The sequence below is a fragment of the Nanorana parkeri genome, unplaced genomic scaffold, assembly GCF_000935625.1.
Source record: "Nanorana parkeri isolate BGI_ZX_2015 unplaced genomic scaffold, ASM93562v1 scaffold426, whole genome shotgun sequence".
Lineage (NCBI taxonomy): Eukaryota > Metazoa > Chordata > Amphibia > Anura > Dicroglossidae > Nanorana > Nanorana parkeri.
In genome coordinates, this window is record NW_017306694.1 from 173,930 (window position 1) to 188,260 (window position 14,331).

General features: G+C 44.8%; 1 protein-coding gene across 1 annotated transcript; it reads left to right on the plus strand.

Annotated features, from left to right (window-relative positions):
* Positions 1–2,146: 2,146 nt before the first annotated feature.
* On the plus strand, positions 2,147–9,634 carry CMAS (cytidine monophosphate N-acetylneuraminic acid synthetase). The gene is made up of 8 exons (XM_018560016.1): positions 2,147–2,402; positions 3,906–4,048; positions 5,366–5,518; positions 5,767–5,897; positions 6,076–6,170; positions 7,434–7,599; positions 8,345–8,501; positions 9,332–9,634. Exons 1-8 carry the CDS (start codon positions 2,218–2,220, stop codon positions 9,505–9,507), a joined length of 1,206 nt encoding a protein of 401 aa, XP_018415518.1. The 5' UTR covers positions 2,147–2,217; the 3' UTR covers positions 9,508–9,634.
* The last annotated feature ends 4,697 nt before the right edge of the window (positions 9,635–14,331 follow it).

Genomic DNA, 14,331 nt, shown 5'->3' on the forward strand with positions numbered 1-14,331 from the left:
AAAAACAATGGGTATTTAATTGTGCTTTGGGGCATTTAAGGGCATTTTTCACTATATTTTGGGGTTTGATAATATGCTGCGCTAATATCGTGCAACATAAAAATCTTAACCTGTCAACATTTTATTCTACAGGGTATTGACGTTCAGAAAATTTATAATGTGTGTGGGGGGGGGGGGGGGGGGGATGCAACTCCATATTAATGGTCATGGTTGGGGAATGGGAAGTCCAACAAGCTCATATAGATGGTCAGGTGTCCACAAGCTTTTGGCCATATGATGTGCATGTAAAAGTGGAGCAATAGTCTGGTGTGGAGCAGCTTGCATGTCCTGCACAGAGTCCTGACCTCAACACTACTGAACATCTTTGGCATAAACTGGAACGGCCAATGGTGAGTTCTCATCTGTCGTCGGTACCTGACCTCACAAATAGAACAAATTTCTACAGCCAATCCAAAATCTTGTGGAAAACCTTGGATGTTGTAGTCTCAAAAAGGGCAACTCCTTTTAATGGCCATGGTTCTGGAATGAGAAGTCCAACAAGTTCATAACTGTGTGAAGGTCAGGGGTCCACAAATCCTTGGCCATACAATGTACATGTAAAGGTGGAGCAATAGTTTGGCGTGGAGGAACTTGAGTGTCTTGCACAGAGCCCTGACCTCAACTGAACACCTTCCTTTAAAAGAGAACTATGAGGTGAGTGCTTTTCACTCACCTCTTAGTTCTAGCCGACCTGTGACAATGAGACTGTCACAGGTTGGCTCAGTAGATCGAGACACATGCCGGTGTTCACTCACTTCTCGATCCTGTCACGGCTCTCTGCCGTGACAGTGGAGGGGCTGGATTCCCCCCTCCCAGCTCCGATCCTCCAGCGCTGACTGGCGGATCGGACGGGGGAGGGTACAACTGGCTCTGCCTCTAGATAGGCAGAGCCAGCTGTCAATCACGCAGCTGGGCAGATCCAGACATAATTGTCGGGATCTGCTTCAGCTGCGGCGTCTCAGTATACCGTGAGCTACAGCTCGCGGTATACTGAGCCTAGGGTGATGGGAGGACGCTGGTTTATGTCCTCCCGTTACCCTAAGGAGAACCATGGGGAAAAGCCCTAACCCCATAGTTCTCCTTTAAGATGAATTAGAAAGCCAATTGCGATTTAGGTTTTCTAATCCAACATCAGTATGTGACCTCAGAAATGGGCACAAATTCCCACAGACACCAAAATCTTGTGGAAAGCCTTCCCAGAATGGAGGAGGGTATAGCCACAAAGGGGGGAACTACATGATAATTGCCCTGGTTTGGGAAAGGGATGTCCAACAAGCTCATATAGGTGTGATGGTCAGGGGTCTACAGATTTGTGGCCAATGCTATCAAACCCCCTGAAATAGAGCCCCCTCCCCCATGCCTTCCTTAACATCTGCAATATAGACCTCAGACAAGAGGTGACAACGCTGACTCACTATACTGTATCCATTTAGGAGCATTGTTGTCACTAATACAGACAATACATCTTCGGGCCGGGAACCTGCAACATATTCCATTTTTATTTCTGCGTTTAATCTATTATTTGCCTTCTGGGCAGGCAGGAGGTCTTATGACAGATACGAGGGGTGGGCTGATCATTAACACTGGTTGACCGTGTGATGGCTGGAGACTAATTGGACAGAGGACAATAACCAACTTTAAGTATGCATAATACTTTATACCCAGCGTTCAGCTTGAAATATATATTTGAAAGTGTTTTGTTATTCCTGCTTTACTGTGGGGCAGAGTTGTGTATTTTCAGAACTGGATGGACAGAAATACAAATTCTATATATATATATATATACATCCTAAATTACTATCTTGTCTTTAATTGTATTGTGACTGTAATGTCTTCCTTATATTGTAAAGCGCTGCGCAAACTATTGGTGCTATATAAATCCTGTATAATAATAATAATATTCTTAAAATACAGATTTCCTAAACATTGTCCATCTTTAAATCCTTAGCTCATCGGCTCATATCATTTTTTGGATGTTTTGCAAATATTAATTGTTTATTACATGCTATGCAGGCAATGGGGGGAAAAACTTGTCCAGCAGGGAAAGGGTTAAGCACTCATTTACACTCAGGCCCCGCCTCTTTGCTGACTCCCTCTGAGGTGATGTGGCAAGCTAGGCCCCGCCCCCTCCAATAAAGAGCCCTCACTAGCTGTGACGCGGCCCGGAACAGCGGGAAGATGGCGTCGCAGGCAGCTGGGGACGGGCCGGTCAAGAAGAAGAAGAAGCGGGGACACCTGGCGGCGGTGATCCTGGCCCGAGGAGGAAGTAAGGGGATCCCGTTGAAGAATATCCGGAGACTAGCCGGGAAACCGCTCATCGCCTGGGTGCTGCGGGCCGCCATAGACTGCGGGCAGTTTGATAGGTCAGTGACACACCCCCTGCTTTCCCTATCTGTTACTACGGAGAGCGCTCCGCCCACCCAGGGAACCAATCTGCTGCCGGGGGAATGTCCCGCCCACTGAAAGGTCCAATCCGCTCATAGAAGTTTGAGTGCCCCGTCCACTCATGTGGGTTTGCCTTCTTATAGCTTTTCCAGTGTGTGTTGGATACAAAACACTCCATGTCCCGGGAGGACACGTCCTCTGCCATACATAGAGAACGAGGAGCTATCTGTGCAATATACTATGTGGGGGAATGATCAAAACTGGAGCAGTTGTCCATAGTAACCAATCCGTGTCGATCCTTTTATTTTCAAAGCTGATTGGTTGCCATGGCAGCTGCGCCAGATTCTTTCTGCTCCATTAAAAAAAAAGGAAATCTCCTCTATACGATTATTTTATGTTGATTTTTGAAGTTTCTCACTTTTAGATTACTTTAAATCCATGAAACTAATGAACCACTTCAGGCGAGTTCACGTAAATACGCATCATCCGCTTGAAGTGGTTATACCAAGGACATGGCTTCTTCCCGCCGTGTTCTTGGTATCGTTTTAAACAGCGGGCGATTGCCGGATCATTTGTGCGGTGCTTTGCGCCCCCCTTGCCGCTGATGACTTTCTCTGGCTCCTCCTGTCCCCGTGCGGGCGGGTCTCCCCTGACAGATCAGAGGGAGATCAACGAGCTTCCAGTTGCTGATGGCTCCTCCGGTCATTGGACACGGAAGTGATGTGCATTACAACACTGCCTGTGTCACTGAGTACATTCTCCTGCTCTTAGAGTCAGAAGAAGCTGGTGAATCAGATCTCTGCTTCAGCTTCTTTGGGGTCCCTAGGTGACATTAGGGGTCTGAAAGGCCCCTGACGTCTCCATAAAGAGAACCTGTTGCATCACATTTGCTATTACATAGGGGGGGTTGTTAGCCACCTATGTGATAGCAATAAAGTTGAGTGTATAAAAATAATAATTTTTAAGTCCTCCACGTGCACGTACATACAACGCAAATATGTCCGATGTGCCTGCATGCAAAAACCAAAATTGTGCCACACATGTTACATTACATTGCCAGGAACGTCAGAGTGAGAGCAGTACATTTTAGGGCCGTCAATCACTGTGAACACTAAACTGATGAGCAGTAAAAGCTTTGAATGCGTCACCTATGGGAAATTGTGGGTGTTGTAGTTTTTTTTTGCAGTTTCACGGGTGCATGCAATTTTAAGACTTGACATGTTTGGTGTCTACCCGGCGGGACCCCGTCTTTCATATTTTACCCGAAAATTGGGTATTATATTCTGTTCCTGTGCACCAAGTTTCATTTTAGTGTATTTTATCCTAAAAATACTTGTTTGATAAACATTTGCGCAAATACCATGCAACCTTAATTAATCAAAAAATAATCGGCCATCTAATCAATTATGAGACTAATCGTTGGTTGCTGTGGCCTCCCAGTTCTGCCGTCTTATAACTGGTTTTGGTTCTTTCTCTTACAGTGTGTGGGTGTCCACAGACCTTGATGAGATCGAGAAGGTCGCCAAGCAGTATGGGGCAAAGGTCCACCGGAGGAGCCCTGAGGTGTCCCAAGACACGACCAGCTCCCTGCAGACCATACAGGAGTTCCTGCAGCATCACCCAGGTTCGTCATCCATGTCACATAACTGCCATCATTTCACACTGGACCGCTATCTCTGCATCATGTCACCAACGAAGGTGTACAGGAGAGCTCCATGAAGTACTGAGCTGTGTTCAGTTGCTCAGCCGCTGCGAGTTCTGTTAGCAAACCGCCGCTGAACGCTGTGCTGCAGGTCGGCGCTCAGCACTGCTAACTTAGCACTCGCAGCGGAGGTGAATGTGGATGCAGAGCGCTGAGTTTGACAGAGAAGGTGGGGACAGAGCACCAGCGGGCATTTCAACTGTGGCACACCTGGCAGCACTGGAGAAAGGTGCCTGAACCCAGATGGAGGAAATCAATTCAGTGTGGGAACCTATAATTTAATGTTTTGGTGGACGAGCACACCAAATATTCGCTGGAAAATTGTATTTATTCGTCAAAAATATTATCCTCCGCTATTTTGCTTAGCACTGTGCAGCTGAAGCGTTCAGTGAAGTTGCTGCAGCGAACTGAAGTGCTGCAGAACAGCTACTCAGCGCTTGGCTAAGGAACTGAACACGCCTCTGCTTTCACCTGAACCGCCATTGTAATGTAACCCCAACATTATGTTAAAAAAAAAGCCCTTTTATGTGGAATGGGAGAGAAACTGTTCTTTAAATCCATCGCACAACACACTCCCAAACTATGGGGTCTAGTTATAACCCATTTGCAGGACGACTTGCTGTATTGTAATACTGCATTATGGCCAGTAGGTGGCGCGGAGGAGCATAGAAAATACTTGTATAAATATTTCTTAGCTCCATCTAGTGGCACAAACTCAGAATTACATTACATGCATAAAATATATCTAAGAACTTTTGTTTCTGCGTCTATTTGCACAAAGTGAGCTTTCAGGAAGATTAGTAGGGAGACTGGCTCTGCAAATTAGTCATAAATAGGCCCTTGTGACATTACTCCACCAGTCATGTCACAGTGCTCAGGCCTAGTAGTTGGCTTTTGGGCTCCAGCCCTCTCACGGGGGGGTCACATGATCCTCTATACCTGGAAGCACTGGCTATTTTCTCTGGTTGCAGTGGAGGCAGGAGCAGATATTGGGTGCTTGTACGTTAAGTTTAAGGGTGTCAGGGGAGGACTTTAAGGACCACTTGCCACTGTATCCTGAATGGGCGAGGTAAAGTCTTTTAAAAATAATTTAATTAATTGCTGCCTCCGGCTTATCTGGGGCCTTGTTCTGTCTTGTAGAGCCTGCTGACCATTACGCATGGCAGCTCTGCAGAATATACTCTTCCTATATAATCGCATATTGCTGTATTAGGCTATAATGTCGATTTTCTTTCACAGAGGTGGATCTAGTTGGGAATATACAAGCCACGTCTCCATGTCTGCACCCCTGCGACCTCATCAAGGTGGCGGACATGATACAGAACCAGGGCTACGACTCGGTGTTCTCTGTGGTCAGACATCACCTGTTCCGCTGGAAGGAGGTGAAGGCAGGTGAGGTGTTTGTACTTTCATCATAGCGCCAGTCTTTACCCCTGACCTTAGCATTAATGTGCAGTTGAGGGAAGGGTTCTTTGTTGTAAGTGCTGTAATAGAGTTGTGTTTTCTGGCCCTGGAAAGGATTGTAAAATGTGCAGCAGTTTGTTTCCAAAGGGACAAATATGTAAAATTGGCATGCAAGTTCTGATGGACTTGGTCTTGATGTGTGTATATTTCCAGATAAATGTTATTGTGCATTGTAGGAGAGTCAACAGTGGCAGATAACTTTAACCCAGCGCGTCGCCCTCGCCGCCAGGACTGGAACGGAGAGCTGCATGAGAATGGATCTTTTTACTTTGCCACCAGAGAGCTGATCACTAAGGGATTACTACAGGTCAGAGCCTCTTCTGTGTAGAGCTGTTACTTTACCATGTTTTCTCTGCGGCCCTGGTGGGTGAAAGAGAAAAGTGCTGGAGTAGATCTTGTGTAATAAAGGAGGGGCATCCTCATACAGTGCTCATGATTGTATATTGGACAGCATTGCCATGTGACTTTTATTCCCTTATTTTCAGGATGGGAAGCTCGCTTACTATGAAATGAGGCCGGAGCACAGTGTGGATATTGATGTTGATCTCGACTGGCCCATCGCAGAACAACGAGTCAAAAGGTGAAATCTATCATCTGTCTGCAGTAAAGGAATCATTTTATATCTGAGATTGGTGCCAGAGTAGAGTTAGGTTGCATATTTTCTGTTCGTGGACCAGCCCTTGCCACCAGCGAAGTGGAAAATAGGTCACAGTGATGGACAGCTCAGACTTTAAACTACCAGAACTCCAAAAAAAATTGCATTCTTATATGGAAAATCTAGAAACAGAATTGTGCATAAGCATCACCCTAAACCAGGGGTGCCCATTAGGTAGATCGTGATCTACCAGTAGCTCTCAAAGCTGATGCTGGTAGATCACTAAGTGTGAATGGCGGCCCCTCTATTCCATTTTGGTATATTTATTTAGCTGTGCACACATGATTACCTATTAGCCTGAGTCTGCTGAGCCAAGCTCCCTGACACCTTTCTGGTGGATACTGGTGGTTGAAGTGCTATGTATTACATCAAAGAATATTAGTTTACATAGCCTGCTGCACTACACTGTTTCCAAAATACACCAAGGTGAGCCAGGAGAGGCAGACGGGAGAGCGAGTGTGAGAAGAGACAGCCAAGGGAGCGAGTGTGAGGAGAGACAGCCAAGAGAGCGAGTGCGAGGAGAGAGAGCCAGGAGAGAGAGGAGAGACAGCCATGAGAGAGAGGAGAGACAGCCAGGAGAGAGAGGAGAGACAACCAGGAGGGAGAGACAGCCAGGAGAGAGAGAGGAGAGACAGCCAGAGAGAGAGAGGAGAGACAGCCATATGAGAGAGCGAGTAGAGACAGCCAGGGCAGAGAACAAGGAGAGACAACCAGGAGAGAGACAGCGAGGGAGGTTTTGTTTTCGTTGGTAGATCTCATGTAGCTCGTCATTTGAAAAGTAGATCTTAACACAAAAATTGTGGGCACCCCTGCCCTAAACAATATGTGCCTAGGCTCTCTGATGTTCTCTATCCTCCTAGCTGCATGTCTGCTGTCTCTGACTGCTAGTCTCACTAGATTAGGAGTGGGATTTGGTAGTCATTGCTATGCTGCTTACTGTTCTCCTTGCTGGAGAGGAAGCTGTACCTGAGGAAGAATCTTCCTGCTTCTAAATCCTCCATCCTATAATCCAGGATCCTTTGATATAAAATTGCAAAGCAAAGATCTGAGTATGAAAAAAAATAAAACTGCTCAATATAGTTTTCCACTAAATTCTTGTTTACAATGACTGTCTTCTGATTTCTGTATTCTGCATCTACTCCTGCCCTGGACTCTGCAGTTCTGATGACGTTTTTTTTTTTTTTGCAGGTACGGATATTTTGGCAAGAATCCAACAGTGGTGAAGCTGTTGGTATGTAACATCGATGGCTGTCTGACAGACGGGCGAGTCTATGTGAATCAGGAACATGAGCTGATCTCCTATAGTCTGCGAGATGTTGACGGGATACGAATGTTGCTGGACAAAGATGTGCAGGTATGTCAGAAATGGGGAGAGAGGAGGTGCAAGCCAATTAGAGTGTTATACAGTACAATTCGACCCTAGAATGAGCCAATGACGGTTAAGATGTACAGTACAATTCATCCCTAGAATGAGCCAGTCGGAGTGAGACTTTGGGGGTGATTTACTAACCTAAACACACACACACCCCAGGTGTGTGTGATTTTCACACAGCAAAACGTATTTATCAACCAAAAAGTCTCTAAAAGCATATTTCCACTAATGCCATATATGGAAAAATCATGCACATGATGCATATATAATGCTGCTTCACAGTTTAGACAAAAATGGTTAGCTCATGCATTTACATTCCTGGATTCATCAACGCAAGCAACATAACATAGAGCTAATTTACACCACATTACCTTGCAATTCATTGCAGGGCTTTGCACAACACACCTGCTGGGTGTGTACACACTACAAAGGTGTTTCGATTCCTCCCATAGATCATGCTGGGAGGGAACACACTACAGAGGTGTATACACGTTCGTGGTGTGTTTAAAAGGTTAGTAAATCAACCCCTTTGAATCACTTGTAGAACAAGCTGATCAGAGGCTTCATCAGGCAGATTTGGAAGCTTACTATGTTTTCCAGTACAGTTGGCTATTAAAGTAATAATGACCGGCATATATCCAAATATATCAGATGATGTGTTCTGGAAGCTCCTGTCAGACTTGTGCTACTCCTGCAAGAAGTAATAACCATCTCTAATTCCATTCAGGTTCATTTCGCCTCCGAAAGGGACATCCGTCCAGCGTTGGTGTCCAATCTGAATCTGCCATGTTTGATCGAGGCAAATGTGTCCAATAAAAAGGAGGTTGTGGAGCGATGGATGGACAAGCTGGGTATCTCTTCCTGGAACCAGGTGGCCTATATGGGTCAGTATCCTCCATTCCCAATATTTTATTACTGGTATTTATATAGCGCTGACAATTTACGCACATTCACAACAGTCCCTGCCATCATGGAGCTTACAATCTAAGGTCCCTATCTCGCATGCATATATACAGGGCCAATTAACCTTCCAGCATGTCTTGGAGTGTGGGAGGAGACCCATGCAAGCTCAGGGAGAACATGCAAACTCCTTGCAGATAGTGTCCTGACTGGGATTTTAACTGAGGACTGAGCAAGGCAGAAGTGTTAACCACTATGCTACATGCCCCTCCTACAATGGTGGGATTTCCCTGCAGTAGATTGTGTCTCTGCTCCTCCTACAATGGTGAGATTTCCCTGCAGTAGTTTCTGTCTCTGCCCCTCCCACAATGGTGAGATTTCCCTGCAGTAGTTTGTCTCTGCCCCTCCCACAATGGTGAGATGTCTCTGCTCCTCCCACAATGGAGAGATTTCCCCCCAGTAGTTTCTGTCTCTGCCCCTCCCACAATGATGAGATTTCCCTGCAGTAGTTTGTGTCTCTGCTCCTCCCACAATGGAGAGATTTCCCCCCAGTAGTTTCTGTCTCTGCCCCTCCCACAATGGAGAGATTTCCCTGCAGTAGTTTGTGTCTCTGCCCCTCCCACAATGGAGAGATTTCTCCCAGTAGTTTGTTTCTGCCCCTCCCACAATGGAGAGATTTCCCCCAGTAATTTGTTTCTGCCCCTCCCACAATGCTCTTATGAACTCACCAATGCCATGACACTACAGCTCATGAAGGGATATAACCTCCCTACTGACCTTTATTGCCATTCTTCCAATGTCTTCCACCCTACAGGCTGCAGTTATTCTGATGTGGAGTGCCTGAAGCTGGCTGGCACTGGTGGAGTTCCCGCTGACGCTTGCACGGCGGCCAAGATGACGGACAGCTTTGTCTGCCAGCATGGAGGTGGCTATGGAGCCATTCAGGAGTTTGCTGATCACATTATCACTCTAATGGAGACAGGAAGATAAGTGCAGCCCCGATTTATTATCCTCCACGTTTGGGGCTCATTCACTGAGATTCTGCAGAACTGGAACTGCAGGTGAAGTGTCGGCACGAGATAAAACAAAGTTTACATAGCAGATGGTTCAGTGCTGTGACAATACCAAATGTCGCACATGACCAGCGGACAGCTTCTTTGCCCCATAAACCCTTTAAGGGGTAGAGATTGTTCCTGTCTCACTACTGCCCAATTCTATACATGACCAATGACCTCCAATGCTGCTAATTCTGTTTTGTCTTTTGCTGTCTGTCCTGTGATGATTACTTTTTTAGATTTTATTGTCTGTAAATCAAGCTCCTATTTCCAGTTTGTGGTATTGGAGATTTTAGGATGATTTTATGTTCTGTTCCAGCGGTAGGGAACCCCGGCACTCCAGCTGTGGGGAAACTACAAATCTCAACATGCCTGTGGCTGTAAGTCTTGATATGACTCATGTGATTTGTAGTTTCACCACAGCTGGAGTGCTGAGGTTGCCCACCCCTGTTCTATTCTCTTTACTTTTATTACTTGTATTTCTAACTGAGCAGAAATAGTCCTGCCGCTCCGCATAGGAAGGATTTTATTTCACAAATCACTTATTCGCATTTTAAACTTTAAGTAAAAGTCCAGTCTTTGGAGGAACCGCAAGGTGCCTGATCGTCATCTCTTTGGCTAGCCAGGAACCCCTCCTGTGTGCCCTTCTGAAACTGATTTCCCTTTTTCTGTTAAGCTCCTGCCACCACCCACCATTATTTTTTGTTTTTTTCATAGTGAGTCCAGCTTTTTAGTATGAAAATGAAACCAGGATGATATGAGGCTTTTCTGTCTCGCATTGTGACATCATTTTCTATTTAATATTAAGAGACCTAAAGCCAAACCTTTTTAATTTTCTTTTGAGTTCCAGGAGTACATTTTACTATACGCTGACAGCGCAGAACTGTGCTGCAGGTAGGAAAGATCCAGACAATACTGTCGGGATCCACCCCGCTGCTTGATTGACAGCTGGCTCTGCCCGATCCCTCTCCTGTCTTCCAATGAGCGCTAGAGGAGCAGAGAGGGAAGGGGGGAATCCCAGCAGTGAATGATGACTGACGGTCACCACTTTCTGCAGGGAGAAGCCATTGGCTGGTTTGTGATCTATAGAGCAGGCATGTGACAGCTGCAATATCACACACTGGCTCAAAGTGTTGCGTAGAGTACATTTTACTCTACCAATACTTCTCCTTTTAACGCTTTGCACACACCTTAAAATCTGGTTGTACAGTCAATGTTTTGCCAGTAACTGTGTAGTGCAAGGGCCCATCCAAATTGCATCCCGTTGGGGCCCTCACACTGCAAAGTGCTGAGAGAGAAAGAGAAGCTCTCATCTCTTTGGCGGTTGCGGGTTGACACTGAACTATTTCTGGTGAAGGTAAATGTGGCCTGTTATGCTGCTGGAATTGGGTCACATGACCCAGATTCAAGCATTCGGCATACCAGTCTGTAATTGGCTGGTATTTGATACATAGGACATGGACTGTGCAAAGGTCCTGACATTCCATTATCACGTTTACAAGGCTGGGGGAATTGTTAGAACTTCTGGGTGGGATGTTATGAGATGGGCTGTTTTTTTGTTAATTTATTATTGTTTTGATTGTAACTATGAAATGTTTTATTATTTTTATGGGTTTGATAATCATTGTAATCAAAGACGACTTTATTTTACAGCATAATAAATACTCAGCCCGATAATGTGTCTGACTGTCTCTGTTAAATGCTTGTTCCACGGAAACATTTGTTCTAGCTCCCATATCCCCTCCTTAGTTTATAGAAAAGTCCACCCAAAACAGAAACTTTACTTATTGGTGGCTGAAATGCCGACAAGCCCACCATTATACAGCTAGGCACTTGTAATATATTGTTTTAACTAAGTATACAGCGCTAGTATAAGAAACAAAATATCTGTGTATAAATCCAAAGTGTTTTTGAGCTGTGAAAAATGAAACAATCCGTGGATGTAAAGTACCGTCAATTACTATAGAAATAAAAACTCTATACTTGTGAAATACCATATATAGGGTTAAAAATTGTGACCTTTTTTTAAACCAATATCAATCCTAAGTGCCTTTGTTGCAATAAAATAAGTGAATCTAAAAAAATCCTTCACTTTTGCAAATCTTGCTTACACCTTAATGTGCATCATTGTGTGACATAACATATACACTGAGTGGCCAGATTATTATGACCACCCCATCAGTACTTCGTTGGGCCACGAGATGACTTTGTTGGGCCGCCTTGTGACTCTGCGAGATGATGAAAGGTGATGCGAGGAATCTGACACGGCACTGTTGCCCTTCTGTTGTCTTGTACCAGTCTTGCCATTCTCCGTTCTGCCCTAACATTGACTAGTCGCTGACGGCCACAATTCGCACGTTCAGACCCAGATTTTCGGCTGACAGTCCGGTCTTTAAACACTTTACCAAACAGCTGCTCTTGAACATTTAACAAATTCTGCTGTTTTGCTGATACTCGCTCCATGGCTCCGCGCCAACAATCATCCCACATTCAAAGGCTGTTAAATCGCATTGTTTCCCCGTATCTTCAGAAAACAATCACTTCTACTGTCGTGGTAAACAACCTGCTTCCCTATTTATAATGGTCTGGCCCTCTAGCAACTTCAGCGCCAAATTATAGCTAATTTGCCTACAAACGTCAGGTGGTCATAATAACCTGGCCACTCAGTGTATGTGAACAGAACTTATTGTGAACAAACAGATAATGTGAACAAGAATTATTATGAACAAAAATTGATGTGAATAGACAAAGAAAGTCTCTGTGGTAATCAACTCCACTTCGATGACGGGTAGTAGAGCTTTCCAATATTCAGTAGTAGGATAATGCTTTATTGGGGTTTGTATTAATGCTAATACATCCACCAATCAGAGTGCGTACTCACCGCAAACTTTTGGCTGTAACAGCCCCAAACGTTTTGTCTGATGGGCCACGTTAATGCGGCGTCTTTCGTGTCTCGTACTTTACCATCAGTCTTCAAAGTGCACAGTATTCCCACAGTCATGCAAAGAAAAAAAATCCTTCATCGGATAATAGTTCCAGAAGTAGTTTATTAAGAAGTTTTAAAATTCAATGACAATAAAATCACGTTCGGCTGGTCCGAAAGCTATCGTGTTTGGTATGGTAGGCCCGCCCCTACGCGTTTCTTCACCAACGACGTCCTCAGGGGGTAAATGCAGGTTTAACCCCCCATACCAAATCACAGCTTATATCAAAGTTTTTACAACCAAAGACCACTAGATGTCTCTCTAGCTCCATATATTGGGATTGTTTCAACATCTCACCCAGATGGATACAAATTAAAAAGTTATTACTTTCTCGCTTATATAGGTTAACCATATTTAGAGAACCGATATCTAGATCAATTAGGGTCGTAAATCAAATGATGGCGGATGACATAAATCAGCTATGAGGAGTTGCATGGCGGATGACGTAAAGCAGCTATGAGGAGTTGTATGGCGGATGACGTAAAGCAGCTATGAGGAGTTGCATAGCGGATGACGTAAAGCAGCTATGAGGAGTTGTATGGCGGATGACGTAAAGCAGCTATGAGTTGTATGGCGGATGACGTAAAGCAGCTCTGAGGAGTTGTATGGCGGATGAGGTAAAGCAGCTATGAGGAGTTGTATGGCGATTGACGTAAAAGCAGCTCTGAGGAGTTGTATGGCGGATGAGGTAAAGCAGCTATGAGGAGTTGTATGGCAGATGAGGTAAAGCAGCTATGAGGAGTTGTATGGTGGATGACGTAAAGCAGCTATGAGGAGTTGTATGGCGGATGACGTAAAGCAGCTATGAGGAGTTACATAATAGATGCAGTAAAGCGGCTGCGAGGAGTAGTGTGGTGGATGATGTAAAGCAACTATGAGGAGTTACATAGTAGATGCAGTAAAGCGGCTGCGAGGAGTTACGTGGTGGATGATGTAACGCAATGCTGTGCTTATTCTTTACGTCACCCAAAGCTAAAATATTTGTGTCAATTGTAATTTTGTAGGTGATGATCTAGGTAACAACAGTAAAAAAGGAGTTAATAATAGTGGGCTCACTCCAGTCAATATAGGAAATCCGTTGGCACATGTAAGTATAACTACCAACGGACGACCGAAATCAAGGCAGAATAATAACAATAAAAATAGTGGGGAACAACAAGGTAGTAAACTTTTGTCCCACAAAAAGAGAGGAATTAAATGTATGTACACCAACGCTAGAAGTCTGGCAAATAAAATAGAGGAGCTTATCCTTCCCCTCCCTGTTCCATGCAGTGGAACATCCCACCCCTGTTCTATGATGATCTACTCCAGGGGTAGCCAAACTCTGGCCCTCCAGCTGTGGTGGAACTACAAATCCCATGAGGCATTGCAAGATTCTCAGACATGAGAGAGATGCATCATGGGATTTGTAGTTTCACCACAGTTGGAGGGCCGGGGTTTGGCTACCCTGATCTGCTCCGTACTGTCATATTATAACTGAACACTCGGAAACTCTGTAAGAATATAAACTAGTTTATTGAAAGAAACAAAACACGGAAAATACAAAACTACACAACAGGGAATGCAGAAGCGAGTTTCTACCGTCAGGCCTCCATTTTTGTTATCAATCTGCAGATGTTTCTATACACTGGCAGATGACACAATGGGAGCTCTCCATGTTCTGCAGCCCCGGGAATGTCACTCAGGTAATCAAATCTTTCCTATTTACAAGTTTCTACAAATGCAGCTCAAGCTCTGGCCTTTGTTTTCACCTGGTGATCCTGCCAGTTGCACAC

Excerpts from the sequence above, each read along its gene's own strand:
- CMAS (XM_018560016.1), top strand. The coding sequence starts at position 2,218 with ATGGCGTCGCAGGCAGCTGGGGACGGGCCGGTCAAGAAGAAGAAGAAG. Across the intron at positions 2,403-3,905 it reads GACTGCGGGCAGTTTGATAG|TGTGTGGGTGTCCACAGACC; the intron begins GTCAGTGACACA and ends TTTCTCTTACAG. Across the intron at positions 8,502-9,331 it reads GAACCAGGTGGCCTATATGG|GCTGCAGTTATTCTGATGTG; the intron begins GTCAGTATCCTC and ends TCCACCCTACAG.